Source organism: Microchirus variegatus (genome assembly GCF_963457635.1).
Source record: "Microchirus variegatus genome assembly, chromosome: 8".
NCBI classification, from domain to species: Eukaryota; Metazoa; Chordata; class Actinopteri; order Pleuronectiformes; family Soleidae; genus Microchirus; species Microchirus variegatus.
The window spans coordinates 3092159-3108278 of NC_139809.1; the positions used below are offsets into that span (position 1 = coordinate 3092159).

General features: G+C 43.9%; 1 protein-coding gene across 1 annotated transcript in view; it reads left to right on the forward strand.

Annotated features, from left to right (window-relative positions):
- Window positions 1-15660, forward strand: part of syt7a (synaptotagmin VIIa) — a gene marked incomplete at both ends in the record, with an annotated part of 88750 nt that extends 73090 nt beyond the window's left edge. Inside the window, 7 exons of the mRNA XM_083893943.1 lie at window positions 499-642; window positions 9957-10059; window positions 12048-12315; window positions 13225-13394; window positions 13723-13837; window positions 14493-14692; window positions 15556-15660. Coding sequence (XP_083750069.1) covers window positions 499-642; window positions 9957-10059; window positions 12048-12315; window positions 13225-13394; window positions 13723-13837; window positions 14493-14692; window positions 15556-15660 — 1105 coding nt within the window. The remainder of the gene's footprint in view (window positions 1-498; window positions 643-9956; window positions 10060-12047; window positions 12316-13224; window positions 13395-13722; window positions 13838-14492; window positions 14693-15555) is intronic.
- Window positions 15661-16120: the final 460 nt, after the last annotated feature.

Below are 16120 nucleotides of genomic sequence, written 5' to 3' on the forward strand. Positions count from 1 at the left end.
TATGCAGCAAGTACAAGAGTGTGTGTGTGCGCGCGCGCGTGTGCGTGCGCGTGTGCACACTCCTTTTACATGTGTGCAAGCTGATGTGAAAGCTGATGAATATCACATCCAACAGCAATCATTAATTAATCAACTCCAGTTTCCTTTATTTATGGTCTATATAATGTAAACAAAGCCTGCGCCCGTCATCAGCACCGCCTCATTAAAGTCATTATTCATTTGGATTTGTCGTTTAATATCCTTCCCTGGACTTACTGCTCAGATGTTTTTTTGTGGTTTTACAGTGTTGATATTCTCATAGGTCTCTGATTGTCCCACTGCCTCCCTGCTCTCTGTCCTGGTTTTTCACCTGAAATTACCTGTCTTTTCTTCTCTCTCCCTGCACCACGCCCTCTTTATGTTCGGTCTTCCCTATCCCTCGCATCCGTTCTCTGTTCTTTGCCTCTTTCTTCCGTCCGTCTCTATCTCTTATCGTGTATCTTTTTATGGGGGAGCCAGTGAAGGGAAGCTGGTGGTCCTGGCTTTGGCCATAGGTGTGGCTGAGCAAGATGACTTTGCCAATATCCCTGACCTGCAAGAAACAACGCAGGCAGCACCACCGGCCAGTCAGGAGCCCCCACCTGAGAAGAGGTACCAGATAATGTATGAGAGTACTTGTGTGTGTGTGTGTGTGTGTGTGGGAGAGAGCGAGAGAGAGAATGGGTTGCAATTGAAAGGACAGAAAGGATATGATATGATATTTATATTGACGACTAACGAGAGCGATTTGTCAGAATCTAGGTAGATGAGAGTAGTGGTGTAGTGTTTTTGGTGAGTCACTGCACTTAAGTGCATCGTGTTACAGGCGTACAACTGAAATAGCATCTCAGCTCGATACTCGAAGAGAGAGAGAGAGAGAAAAAAGGAAAGCTATCCATGAAACCGAATAAACAACAACAAAAAAAAAACGCTACAATGCCAAGACGTGTAAATAGATAGTGACTAAATTTGGGTATTGGCTGGAGGAGGATAACTCACAGCAGTGACAGGTTGGATGTCCCTTCTTCTGTTTTTTTTCCGGAGAAAAAAAAAAAAATCCACACAGTCGAAACTGTGTTATCTCATGCCAGTGGTATTTTTATCTCCACCATGATAATTATCTCCCCTATCACTATGATATTCTCCCTTCCACCATTTTATCTCCGTTTCACCAGCGCGTTACAGAGGCATCTCATTCTTAATTGTCATATTTCCTTTGTATGTTGGTGCTTTTATTATCCCAGTTCTTTTTTTAAACTCCTGTTCATTTCCCCCCCCTCTCTCCTGCTCATTAGCTCACTTCAATCGCTCTCTGCTGCTCCGTGTCCCGTCTCTGTAGCTCCAACGAGGGCCCAGAGAGCCCAGTGAGCCCCTTCATCATTCCACAACATGTTAGTCGCTTACATAAACATGCTGCTAAAAATAAACCTTTTCCTTGCCAACCACTTCCCACACGATCACCTATCTCCCAAAAATAATTGCTTGTGCATTCTGTCTAGGAATAATGCCAGGTATTTATTTTTTTATTAAATACAAAAGGCTAACACATGAGTACAGTTGTGTGTCTTGTGAGACAAACGGCGCTGTTGTGTTGTTCTTTTTCAGCCACGGATGGTGGTTATGGTTGTTCGTACTAGTGCGTAAACGCCACACGCAGCCACAGTGAACTAATGTGTTGATCTTAGCCGTGGGCAGATGTGACACACTTGACGTCCTCTGCAGTCCAATTAAGCCGTTTTAACCACACTTTGATTCTGTGACTAATTGGAGACAACTTGGAGATACATTATATGACACACACACCTTAAAACGAACTGGCAGTGGAGGGTGAACAAATTCGGATTTATTTGTCACACCAATTATTCCTCATTCACAAAGTGGTTCATCAATTTGACACGTGGTTTAAAAGCGGGGTCTCTATTGCGATACAGACGGTAACAGTTTTCTGGTGCCGCTGCACATAGCTGACACATTTACACGACTTCTTGCGTCTTCAGCGTAACGATTGTCTCTGTATTAGTAATCTCCATCATTTTTCACAAAGATTTGGTCTGTAGAGCTACCCTTTTGCCGACAAACAGTGACAGAGACTGTCTCTTCGTTATTCCGCCTCATTTCACGTCTCTTACCCCGAAGCGTCTTGTGGCCTTTTGTCGGAGTCAACACAGCACTGCATGGAGTTACCGAGGAGCACACACAATCAAAAGCTGCCTCCATTGCTCACGATTAGCGTGAAAGCTTTAGAGCCACGGTTTTTCCGTCCACATTACATCTGCCTTTTACCAGTGTTTGTGTTCATCTGAAAAAACCTCCTTAAATGGCTGGAAAACCACTAATGGTCTAAACGACAAGAAGGAACCACAGGCTGTTTGGTCCGGCCTATCGCCAGCCAGACTCACCCTGGATTAATGGTGATTTAGTGTCTTGTGGTGTTTCTTAGATTAACCTGGGCTTCATTTAATTTGTTTTAGTCAAAGCAGAATGACTGGCAGCTTTCAGTCTGTACACAAGAGGAAAGTTGGGAATAAAAAAAAACAACCAGATTTGACTCTAATGACCGCTTTTAATGTATCTGCCCTTTAGTGAGATCCTGTGTGCCTCTCTCTTGGGCTGTAAACTAATTCCACTTCAGCCTCATATTGTTTTGTTTGTTTCATGACAAATTACGTCTAATGAATGATTAAGCCACACTTTAAAGGGGAAATAAGTAGTTTGAGCGCTACGGTATCCGCAGCAGGTCAAATGTCGTCCTCGTCGTCTTTCTCCGTGTCAGCAGATGAGGTTCGTGAGGCGAGGGAGAGAGGGCGGAGCTACCGCGGCCGTAGAAGACGAATCGGAGAGAGAGGAGGCGGGACTTCCGCTACAAGTAAAGAGACGCTTGTTTTGTTCTCTCGCGTTTGTCCTTACAGGCTCCCGTAGAAACATGGCGTCTCTCTGCTAACAGTGGCTATGCAACCGCGGCCCGCGACCATGTTATTTTACATGACTTTTTGAAACACTACGAAAATGAAACAAAAACTATTATACAGCGACTAGACAATGCAGGGGCACATAATATGTATAAAAAAGTGGATTTTGGGTCATATAAACCCATAAATACTACACATTGTACCTTTAATCGAAAGCTAAATGTGGAGACACATGAAGACGGTGTAAGTCCACCGTTTATTAGAAATGCAGGGTTGTAAGCGTCTACGATATCCATGTGGTGTTGGAGCTGACTTCACAGATGTCTGACCGTGATATAATCAATCACACTCCTGGCGTTACTGCTCATTCTTAACGTGGGCTCTCCTGCACGGAGCTGGAGACGAAACCATGCTCTCATACGCCTCTCGCTCTCCACACCCCTCCGCGTCGACACATCATCGGTCTGTGAATTGACGTCAGACGTCCTTTATACGCCCGTCACTCATCTCCATACCTGCTTCGTTCATGTTGCATCTCTTTGAATTCTTTAAACTAAACTAAAATATACCGTATTGACAACGTGTCACATTATTTCAGCCGAACAAAAAGAGAACGCCACTCTCAGACATTAACGTCACCGGCGCTAACTTCAAAGTCAAATATTTCATCTTGTGAGGAGAAAATTGCACAGTTTTCTGCACAAAAACACTGTCATTAGTGACACAGTTAGTGGTGGAAAGACACTATGGACATTTACTCAGTTTCTGACACCTGTATTTAAAGGTTAATGTGCATTCATGTAATTCAGATGACTTCTAAAACATAACATTTGAGGATAAAACATACAGTTTCATACAGTACAGTACATGATTTCATTTGAATAATCAATTTGCACCAAACATGTTAATGTTAATAGAAGTGAATTAATAAAATTATAATTATCTCACTTGATTAATCAAATCATCAAATTAACTTTTGGAGGAAGCCAAATCCTGTGTTTGGATCCACTTGCTAATGCCACCTGGAACGGCTGCAACTTTAAAATACTCGGAACGTAACGGTGACTCTGGATAAACGGTAAATTCAGATTAAATTTAAACTTGTAGCATTAATATTTTTTTATTTAAAAACGTCCTTTCTTCCACAACAATGCAAAACGGCGTGCTGTAGAGTATATTTGCATTTGCCCTCCAGCTAAATGTTTATGCTTCATGGTTGCTTGGCAATAGGTGAAGACGAAGCTAAACAAAGCACACTCTTATCCCCACTGGTCATAAGAAAGTGTTATAATGTGCGGTGTTTATTACACGTCTTCACTGGATGAAAGCATTCATCAGCGGCGTGTGTTTTTATGAAGTGAAGCAGGAGCTGGCAGACGACGTGAAGACGTGCACCGTAGTTGATGGCCGTGGTGGAGACTTTCAAACCACGAGCTAAACACTTGAACATAAGAGTGAGGGAGAGAGGTTGGTGGTAAAAAAAAAATAAAAATAAAATGGCAAAGGAACTAAATTGGGTGTTGCTTTAATCCTGAGTCCACACATGCTGAGATGTTTACATCCCAGTCATCAATAGGTCGTGGAGCTTAGAAAAGCTTAATTAGGGTTATGGAGTGGCTCGTTAAAGGGATCGCTGCTCTTCACTTGTACATTCCTGTTGCGATTGAGTGAATCTATACTATTGCTTCTCCTCCTCTGGCTGCTATAAAGAGAAACGGCAAATCCTCAAGAGCTTTGAATGTAGAATTCTCCCTGAGCGGCAACAACAACATTCTGGTGAGGATGGATGTTCATGGCAGGAGGAGGAAGAGGAGGAGGAGGAGGAGGAGGAGGAGGAGGAGGAGGGCGGCAGGATGCGTCTTTGTGCCACTTAAACATTGAATCCATGCCTTTGGTCTTTCAGTTATTCATCCGCGCGCGTTGCATCATTTTGCGTAAGCCAGCGAGGTTGTTTCTCGTTTCTGAATACATTGTGGGAGATATTAATAGATATAGATGTATAGTTCTCCGCGCCTCAAAGACGTGATGCATCCTGGGATTCGTTGAGTGTCTGTTAATTGCCCGCTGAGCCAAATCATATCGCTTTATAATTTATGGGTTTATCACGTTGCTTAACTTGACACGAAACGGTGAAGACGAATGGCTGTTTTGAACGGAATCAATTAAAATACATGTTTATTTAACGTCGTCTGAGAAAGAGGAGTTTAACCTTAATGTGGCGAAGGATGGTGTGTTTAGTGTCAATGGATCATTCTTTGGTCACATACATGCACATTTTCAGCTAATATATAAATGGGTTCTTTTTTTGAAGCGCGTTTCCAGATGATATCATCCTTATGTACATAAATATACAAATCAATTATGTTACGCTCTGAAAAGTCTGACACAGTGCTCCTCCTGTGACGGGGGGGCTTTTGCAGGCCCCGACTAATCAGTCGAGTCCTCGGGGGCTCTGGATAAGACTCTGCCCCCGAAGCTTTGGCTCCCTGTGGCCGCCGCGCTCATGCTCACATCACAAGGGAAACGCTGAGATGCATCCAGATATAATGCTTAGAGAGGAGGGGACTGAGGTCGAAAAAGAAAAGAGCCACAAAGCGAGAAGGAGGGAGTGCGTTTATAGTATATCCATCTATATGTCAGCACAGGATGAGAGAAAAATCAGAGTGCAAATCCATCTTCTGTCCATGAGAGCAATGGGGAGGGCGTTTTATATGCTGCAGAGCCGTGCGTTATGTGGGGCTGACAGCAGCTCTCTAGGCAGCAGTTATATGCTGCTACACACGCTCATCTCGTACATCCAGATAGATGGATGGATGGGGGTTGGGTAGACGAGCTATTAGGAGCATTAACCTGGGACTCCTGCAGTGTCCTGCCTCAGAACAGGTGGCACATCTGCAGCAGCCCTCACCTCGGAGGCAATCTGTCAATTTAATCAGGATTCGAAACATTTGTGTTCAGTGTTTTAATGGACACTGCACTTCACGTTTTCCCGTCGGATGATTTCACGTTGCTGAAATTTCTAATAATGATTGGGTGGTTGTTTTATCAGACCTCGGAGGCATGGATGCTAAATTGCAGAAATTATTGGCGAGCCATAAAGGGAGGTGGAGGCTCTGAACTGTAACGGTCCTCTTCTAAATTTAAAAAGTAATCATAAACAGTATCTCGCGGTTGGTATTGGCGAAGTGTAAATTACAAGATGTTGTACAGTAGAAGTAAAACAAACAAACAACCCAGCATCTTCTTCCTGAAATAGATTTAAACGATGCTATTTTAGATTCATTTCCACCTCCAGAAAGCAGGAAGTAATTAGTTACCAGTGCAAGTGTGTGTGTGTGTGTGTGTGTGTGTGTGCAGCAGTAGAATTTGCAGTCGTAGCCTGAGATGTGAAGCAGAAGAGATGACTGGCTGATTCTTGTGTGACCATATACATGTGTTCCATGTGAATAATATGGTTATGTAAGCAGTGCGGTCGCTTCGCTGCTGTGGTTCTGACCCTGTGTGATTGGGGAAAAAAGTATGCTGTGCACCCTGGAGAATGACAGATGTAGTGGGATCGTTGAAACTGAGCCTAGGACATGGGGAATTCATCAGTTCATGGTCTCGGGCGAGCATGTTTGTTTGAGTGTGACATGTTTGCAGAGGGATGGGGGAGTCTGAGTGTTTTGAAGAAAAAAAAAAAGAAAAAAAAAAAGAAGCTTGGGCTGGGTTGGGCTTTCTTTCTCGCGTCTCTCCCCAGCCCAGAAGTGGAGTGTCTATCCCCCCTCCCCCTCTCTTCGAGCCGCTGGCCCTCGGTCAGGTAACAAACTAGGATAGTATCACAGGACGGTGAAACCCAAAGTGGCCCCGCCTGCCTCCTTTATGTCTGTTCATGTGAATGTGTGTGTCTGCGAGGCTCTCACCCGTACCTGTCATATATCCTATACCTTATATCTTCTTTGTTCTCACTGTGTTTGCCTGTTTGCTGCACCCCCCCCCCCCCCCCCTCCACTCCCCATTAACACACCCTTTCCCTTTGCGCCCACTACCAACAACCTCTTGTCACGGCACCCCGAACCCCCATATGGCCTGTGTTTCCAGAGCCGTTGCCATGCCAACAGCCCACTTTTTGTCTAGCTGTGGGAGAATTTGATGTGAACTCCAGTCCACTCTGCCTCCCACTGGACGCTGTAGAGAACTGCAGGCTCCAAAACAGGAAATGTCCTCATCAACCCCCAAGGTTTTCCACTGAAAAGGCAGCAAAAAACAAATCTGCCAGATGTATTATTTGTTATTAGAAATGAATTAAAATTGAAATGAATCCCATTTTTCAATAACATTTATAATCTGAAGGAAGTGCCTCGTTTTCTTAAAAACAAATCCGCAGCCCTCGGTTGCTTTGATTAAATGGCCCGGAGGCAGCATTGGAGCAGAGAAAGCACCTCAGGTGCTGTTAGAAAGGCCATTCCCCGAGCTGCGCTATAGCTCTTACCTGAGAATGTACTGAACCCCTGAATGAAGCATGAAGGAGAATGAATAATTGAAGATGTTCACTCCTACATCAATAGTTGGGAGGTGGTGGAGGAGGGAGGTGCCATCCTTCAAGTCTCTCTCCGAGCTTCAGAGCCCCTTTGAGCTCTTCCTCAGATCTTAGTTTAGTGCTTGTTTTTTTTTTCACCCAGTCCTCTCAAACTTGTTGCCTGCAGTTTGTGCATTACATAAACAGGCCATTGGAAAATGCATTTTTCCTCCCTTGGCAACTAATACAACTAACTTCAAATTGATGAATATCCACCTTCCCTTCTCGAAAAAATGGCCAACATCCCTCCTTCCTTACCCCCCCCCCCCTCTCGCTCCGGTTCCCGCGTTGGATGAAATGATTGTTTCTTTGCTTGTCTCATTTGCTCGCTTTTTCTGTCTGTCTATATGTCAGTATATTTTCCCTGGTTCTGTCCTTGTCTTCTGCTAAAATGAACACGACATTATTGCATTCAACATGAATTCTTGTTCAAATTTGCAGTTTAGAATCTCTCAGTGGAAATTTTAAGAGAATGCTGGCCAGACAGACAGACAGACTTTCTATGGGCTTCTTGTTTTCTGCCTGTCACAAGGCATTGCCTTCACTCTTTGAGTGACACCTACTTGCATATTATTACATATGCACATGTAGCCAATGCCCATCCGTGCTTTGGCCCCTGTGTCCCCCGAACTTTTAGAGTGTTACTAAATGTTTGGAAGAAAAAAACAACCCACAGTTAGACTGAAATTGACTTTCTAACATTCCATATAACAACTTCCTCATTTGTAACACTCTAAATCTGCACTTCCTATGTTCTTACTCTCTGTGTTTTCAATGATATTATATATTTTTTATTTTGTGCGGATATCTACTTATTTCTCTTTTCACTCCATCTGTTACCTATCCATTTACTTTCAACTCTTTCAACTTGAGGAACGCCAGTTCTTCTCTCCTTTTTCCCGGTGACCAATTCTATTTATTGTCCTTTTCTTTTTTTTCTTCTCTGTGCTCTTTTTCTCCCTTCAGCATGTTCACCCGTCTGTCTACTGTTAGAGATACTGTGTGTGCATAGTAGCTCTTTCTTTTTGTCTCTTATTCTTTGAAACTTATCAGACTGACCAAACTAAGCCTCTCTTGTGTTTCCAGGCTGCCTTCATTCCCTATCTTTTCTTGCAGCTCTGTTTTTTCTCTCTAATGTGCTGGTGTTTGTAAAGATCTCACTTTGTTTTTGGTTTCTGTGACCTCACTGTTCATGCTATTAATACTTTCTATCTCTTCTTATACAGATAAACGTTTTCAGCTTGCTTTTTCTATTTCTTACATCCTGTGTGGAACCTTCTTTCTTACCCACAGTCTTTATGATTTCTGTCCAGTTTGTGTGTCTGCAACTCCAGCGTCCTCTCTCTCTCTCTCTCTCTCTCTCTCTCTCTGTGTGTGTGTCTGCTCATTTCTGTTCTTCTTCTATTTACTATTCATTTACTGCCCGATGGTGTTTCAGTGTTCAGTCTCTCCATGTGCCTTAACCAGTCATTTATGGAGTGCTGTGTCTCTGCTGTGTTACATTACATTGGTCAGGACTTTTTTCTTTTTATACATTTGGATATTTCTTGGTCTCTCTTTGTTGATTTTTTTATTTAGTTTTTTTCCCCCCCTTTTCCTCTTTGTGGTTCTTCTTGTTTTCATAATGTATGAACATAGAGATTTTTCTCCCAGAATGTTTGACCCACTCTAATGTTATGTTTTCCAACAATCCTTGTGTGAAGGAACTTAACATTTATTCATATTTGTACCTAAGTGCCAGCTGTGCCATGGGAGATCTTTGCTCTCCCATTTATGTCTTCTGTTGTTGATGCAAAGTTAATAACAAAGATTTAAACACACAAACACTTGCTGTTAAACGTCTAGTCCTATATGTTGCTATACATGTCTGTCTGTTTCTCTGTGTGTATATATAGTAACACCATGTTGCTATAGATGTCATTATACATGTGTGTCTTGTTGATGTCTTTTAGAGGGTTTGATGACATACTTTTGTGGTCATCGGTGATAATTGGTTTCTTTCCATTTTAAATTTTTAGCCTCTCTTGTTTTGTGTTCTGTCTGAAAATGTCTTTGTTTACTTGCTGGAGGTAACTTTTCTGTCAAAGATATGGATGTTTGCCACACTGGACCATATGTGTAGTCATCTCAGATTCCAGGTTTCATCAAACGCACAAAGTCCTCGCAAACAAAATGTCCTCAGTTCTAGTGCCCGCCGTTAATCTGTGGAATCTTTGGCAGATTTGCTCGTGATATCTAGAGAAAGAGCAAATTACTTTGAAGTGTCATCCATCCAAAGAAAACTTTCAATTGGTCATCTCAGATAGGCTAGGTGTTTCTTTTGTTTGTTTTCTTTTTAATGCACCAAACAGGTGCAGGTTGGACTCCCTGTGTGCTCAGACATTCTCTCTTTCTAGATACGAGTTAGCTCCTCAGTACTTTTTTGCCCTCGCTGTTTTCCCTCCAGGTCAAACTGTGTTTTTCCTTTACAGGGGCAACAAACCAGCCAACAGCCCTAAAGGCCGACCCCCCGATGCCGACGGTCACTCCTCCGTAACTGACCTCGCCAATTCTCTCACTGGAGACATGGTGATGGTAAGAACCACTGTTCCACCACACATCACATTATGCTTAAGAATCTCTATATACTCGATGAGTAAGTGACACTGAAACGGGAGTAAATGGCAAATAAAGCTGCTGAGCACTTTTTTTTTTATATATATACAAACTACTTAGTAATTATGGCACCTCCACAGTGTTTTTGTGATTGACTGAAAACAAAATAAAGAGCCCATGTTCGATTGAGGGAAAATGTCACCCAGTGCACTGATGTAGCTGATCTCTGTGTTTTTAATTTTCTTTTTTTTTGGTTTGTTTGTTTGCTTTTACAAAGAGCAGCCCTAAGGTACAACAAAATGAAAAAATAGCTTCCCCATACATATTTATTAAGAATAACCTTGACGAAACAGAGTAATGATTTTTGTATTGCACTTGTATTCACTGACGGAAACTGATTTTAACCGTTCGTTTGGGAGATTCTCCTTTAATTGGAATGTCTGTTAAATCCCCAACGACCTAGTTTATAAAGCAAGTTGTCAGTGTTAATGCGTTAGTGTCAAGCCAAAGTCTGAAATGATAACAGATGGCACTGTATTTTCTTAGTCTTTTGATAGATCCGCAGAACCACCAAAGACATAAACTGAATGACCCTGACGAAACAATTTTGGCTGGTGATTGGTTATGAACCCACCATGAGCCAGGCCTGATCAGCCAAAGTTATAGTGTGAAACCCAAATAATGCAGTCTGTTCTTCAGTGATCATACTAGTCTATTTGTGTAATACTCAGGTGTCCACGTACTTTTATCTCCCACGTGAGGCGGCTCTTGTCCGTCGGTAAAGGGCTTGTGCTGCCGAGCCGTACTCCGAGCATGGGTTGATTTAGAGCCGTTCATGGTAATAACAGAGCTGCACACGCAGGCAGTTCCCACAGTGGCAATCAAGTGAGACAAGCCATCCAAGGTGACTTGCACTGTTTGGAAAAATTATACTTGGAATATTTCACACTTGTCTTGCCTGTCACTTCTACAACCAACATCGACAAAATCTGAGTGAGTCTTTTTTTTTTTTCCCCCGCTCCCACTCTGTAATTGTAGCTCTGGCCTAAAGCACTGAAATCAGCTTTTTCGTGTCATTTTACCAGAGAGCGTTCGCATGCAAACCGATGATCAGGCAAGTCTTTTTAAAAGTGTCAGTCGAGGCTTTTTACCATAAAGTGGTTTCGCAGACAAACAAATGACGGTGATGTGGAGCCATAAGGAGGAAATGCAGCTTTGGGGAAAAAGGTGCCTTCGTGCCCCTCCCACAATGCTTTCACTCACGCGGTTTCTCAGTACAGCCGTGTGTTTAGACCTTTTGTCGACTGGCAATATTTCCCCACTACAAACAGTAAGTGATTTGTTTTATGTTGTGACAGACGGAGGCAACATTCTAAAGCAAAATGTTGGCGTTTGACTGAAAACACAATGAAACACCCAACAAATGTTTCAGAAGTTGGACGCTTCTTGTCTCCACCCGCCTCTGTGCTGCCGCTGTATACACACTAATGGCATTTTTCCATCGGCTCTACTCGGCTCGCCTCGGCACAGTTAAGATGACTTTCCACTAGCGTAGTAACCTGTACCTATTTTCACTGACTCCGCCCACGTTGAGTAGGTACCTTCTATAGGAAACATTCTATAATGCTCCCTTAGTCAGGTCTGATAGTATTGCTTGACAGAACCTGTTTTCAGATGAAGGACGCTGCATACAAACAATGTTGCATCGTTTCTGTCGACAACAACCAAAAGTTACGTGCTGCGGCTTTAAACGTCAGACTAGTCTCTACCGCCTGAATATGCTGTGACAGAAAAGCAGCTAAAATCTCCCTCCTTTCAACAAAGTCTCCGTGCATATGCTCGTGCGATCAAACGTGTGTGTGCCCTTGGATCAAACTTTTCTTTGAGCGGCTGCCGCTGCTGCTGCTGCCGCCGTTGTCGCGTGCGTCACCGTTCGTATTAATGCGACCGCCTCTGTGGCCTTGCAGCTGTCTCCAGGCTCGGAGGACGACGACGGTGAAGGGCCCATCAGCGAGAAGCTCGGCCGGATTCAGTTCAGCATAGGTTACAGCTTCCAGAACACGACTCTCACCGTCAAAGTTCTCCGTGGTCAGGAGCTGCCAGCCAAAGACTTCTCTGGCACCTCCGACCCGTTTGTCAAGATCTACCTGCTGCCTGACAAGAAGCACAAGCTGGAAACCAAGATCAAGAGGAAAAACCTCAACCCCTACTGGAACGAGACTTTCCTCTTTGAAGGTGCGTTTAATTTTCATTTCAGCTGCTTCTCAGAAAACATGTTGTCATTTTGTTATCACACATTTTCTATTAACATCTTGTCATGCTGCTCATGTCCCCTTTTAGCATAACTAAACTTCTCTGCACATTTGAACAGTCTTATCTCTAAGTCATTATACCAGACATTTTGGAAAGATCTTAATAATGAAGCTGAAACCAGGAGCTGGAACAGAGGAAAAACAAACCTGGCTCTTTCCAAAACTAACAGATTCATTCACTAGGACTTTAAAGCTCCATATTTAGCACCACATGGATTTTTTGTGTAATGTAAAACTAATGTGAGGCCCAGGAAGCTGTTTGCATACTAAACTAACAACATTATAGGCATGGCATTGTTATCAAAATGGTATGAAACTCTCCACTAGAAAGTAAAAAAAAGTCTAATTTTCATTCATCATATCAAGCATTCTTCATAGTGACGATGTTTATTCAAAACAAACCAATCATCATTGGAGTGTGAAACATCACAGTGAAGACAGACTGGTTTTTGTTAAAAAACAAAGCAAAAACACCTGCAACTCGAGTGCTGCAGATGTATAATAGCACTGTGTTTGGAGAGCAGTGTCACAGTAAATGAGCTAAAATGATGTTCAAATGACTCAGAACCATTCAACGTGCACAACAATAGCCTGTGCTCTTGGAAAATGAATGTGATAGGGTTTTGTGAGTGGAGTGTGATGATCCTATACTCAGTCATGTGAGAGAGACTGTGCTGGCTGGTTCTTGCAGTTTTTGAAATGCACTTTGGCCTTTGCCAAATTCATCCCGTTAGCCCGGGACAGATTACACTCACTAGTCTTTGTGCTGTGAAGAATACGTGTTTCACGCTCTGTAACTTCAGTCTTGTGTCTGTGTCTCTCTCTGTTTAAGGCTTCCCTTACGAGAAGGTGAGAGAGCGTACTCTTTACCTCCAGGTGTTGGACTACGACCGCTTCAGCAGGAACGACCCCATCGGAGAGGTTTCAATCCCCCTTAATAAGGTGGAACTGGGCCAGATAAAGACCTTCTGGAAGGAGCTCAAGCCCTGCAGTGATGGCAGTGTAAGAGAGGGTCGGCGGGGGGGGCATCACACCAAATAGTGACAAACTCGGTGTTTACATTCAAACTTTTGTGACTGCAAAATTAGCCTCATGCCATTTGTTGACCAGTTTCGGCACAAGCTTGATGACGACTGATATAATTTAAGAGTTTAAGAGCCCATGGTCACTGGACCAATTGCGTTTGCAACCAAGGTGTTAGAGCAGAAAGAACAGTGTAAGATTTCACAAGCTAGTGAGTAATGTTTGATATCCTCACATGAAATCTCATATACGACTGGGTGAATCATACTCTACTGTGTGTCTCTGTGTGCATGTGTGTGTTCCTCAGGGGAGACGAGGAGACCTACTAGTGTCTCTCTGCTATAATCCCACCGCCAACACCATCACCGTGAACATCATCAAAGCGCGTAATCTCAAAGCCATGGATATCGGCGGCACCTCAGGTAGCGATTCCTCCTCGTTTGTCGAGTGTTGTCTCTCTCCGGCCTTTGTCCGCTTGTCCAAAGTCCTCGCGACATTGGAAGTTCTGTCGCTTCACGCGCGCAGTCTGCTTTCAAACATATTCCTGACCCGTCCGTGCTTGACGACAGTTACCGTCTGGCTCCTAAGCTGGGTCGCACCTCAGATAGCCGCAGCAGCAAGGTGACATTACATCAAGCGTCCCTCCCTTGGCCTCTCTCTATCTGGTTCCGTCTCTGTCTGTATATCTATGAGGATCTTCAGCCTCCCAGCCAAATCTCTGTCAGCCCAGTGTGTTGCTAGTATCAGCTCCGGCTGTGAAAATCTATTTTCTTTTGGTACGCTTTTGTAGAACTGCTGCTTTGTCTCTTCATTATCCATTATGGTTATGAAGTATGGTAATGCTCCAGAATAGGTAGAGCAAAATATCAAGCCCCGTTTCCATAAATACTTCCTCGTTTGTATGTTTCCTAGCTCAGGAGACAACTTGACCTTGAGCTCAAACTAGGTATCTGCTTCCCTGCCGCCTTCCCCCGACTTTACAAATTAAGAGGGTAATTGCAAGCCTGACCCCCAAAAATGACCTTATCTGCACACCTTGATCTGCCCACTTATGTAAACACTGTGACCACGTTGCAGATCCATATGTGAAGGTGTGGCTGATGCACAAGGACAAGCGTGTAGAGAAGAAGAAGACGGTGGTGATGAAGTGCTGCCTGAACCCCATTTTCAACGAGTCCTTCCCCTTCGACGTACCCGCCCATGTGCTGAGGGAGACCACCATCATCATCACCGTCATGGACAAGGACAGGCTCAGCCGCAACGACGTTATTGGCAAGGTAACGTAAACGTGTCGGCAGTTTATGACGCTGGGCAACTGTTCTGAATCAAGTCTGAGTAAAGCAACGTGTGATACATTTATCTCTCTCAATTATAACATCTTAAGCATGTAATGTATAAAAAAGGTAAATAATACACACCTAGAGATTATTATGTAGGAAATAGAGAATTAAATTGGTTTAATCTAACTGAGTTGCTGCTGCTACAGATTTACAGGACAAACTTGAGGCTGGTATCCATCTTGCCATGTGACATGGCTGAATTTCTTGGTATTTCATACCGAAGTACTGTCTGACTTGCATGAATTGTCCGTTGCATTCAAACAATTGCAATCGAGTTCACATAAAGCTTGATTCATCCCGTCAGCTCCACATGACTCTCTGCGTCTCCAGTAAAGCCGCGTTTAGATCACGTTGCCGGGGCGACATTGCCACGCTGCATACAGTAAAGGGTTTGCTGACAGATGGAGGCAACGGCAACGCTGTTGTACTAAAGTGAGAGACGGCTGCAAGCAGGTCGGCGTATGACTGAACACGCAAAAGAAGCGGCAACAAAAAGTGTCAGAAGTGAATTTTACTGCTCCAAAACATTGGATAGCATGCTTTCTTGAACTCGGTCTTCCTTGCTCTGCCACTGTATTCACACAAATGCTCCCTCATTCACGTGTGCGGTAGTATTGCTTGAGAGCAAATCAAAAATGTAGCTTTTTACCAGAATAATAACATCAACATCAACCAAAAAAAAGCACCAGAAGTTATGCTTTGCACCCCTTGAAGTCGGGATGGTCAGATTTTATTTTACAATGCGTCAGTGCCGGGGACTGCAGTCTACATTTGTCCCTTTTCTTACCCCCGTCTCTTAGATCTACCTATCATGGAAGAGTGGACCAGCAGAGGTGAAGCACTGGAAAGACATGCTCGCTCGGCCGCGTACCAACGTCGCCCAGTGGCACGCTCTCAAGGCCTGATCGCGCCGCCCAGCTTCCTCCATGGCAACTTCCTGTCTCCTCAAACCGCCCCACCCCTCCTCCTCCTCCTCCTCCTCCTCCTCCTCCTCCTCCTCCTCCACCCCTCCCTCCTCTCGCTCCCGTCCTTATGCACAAGACTGACTTGCTGCCAGGCTGCGAAACACGGGTACAATTAGCCATCTGCTCTCTTAAACCTTTAAACTCTTTTCATTTATTCCTCTACGACAACTCCTGTCCTCATCTGTTCCCTCCTCTCGTACAGCCGTGTCTTAATTTACATCTCACCTGTTTGCCAATGGTCCTCCCCGTTACTGTCTCTCTCTCTCTGTCTGTCTGTCTGTCTGTCTGTCCTAATGCACTTTGCCTGTTGAAGTCTGATGTTCAGTTGCTGTTGTTTCGACCCCTCGGTTCTAAACTGCACTGCAGCACCTAACCCAAATTAAGGTGCCAGTCCCGTGGG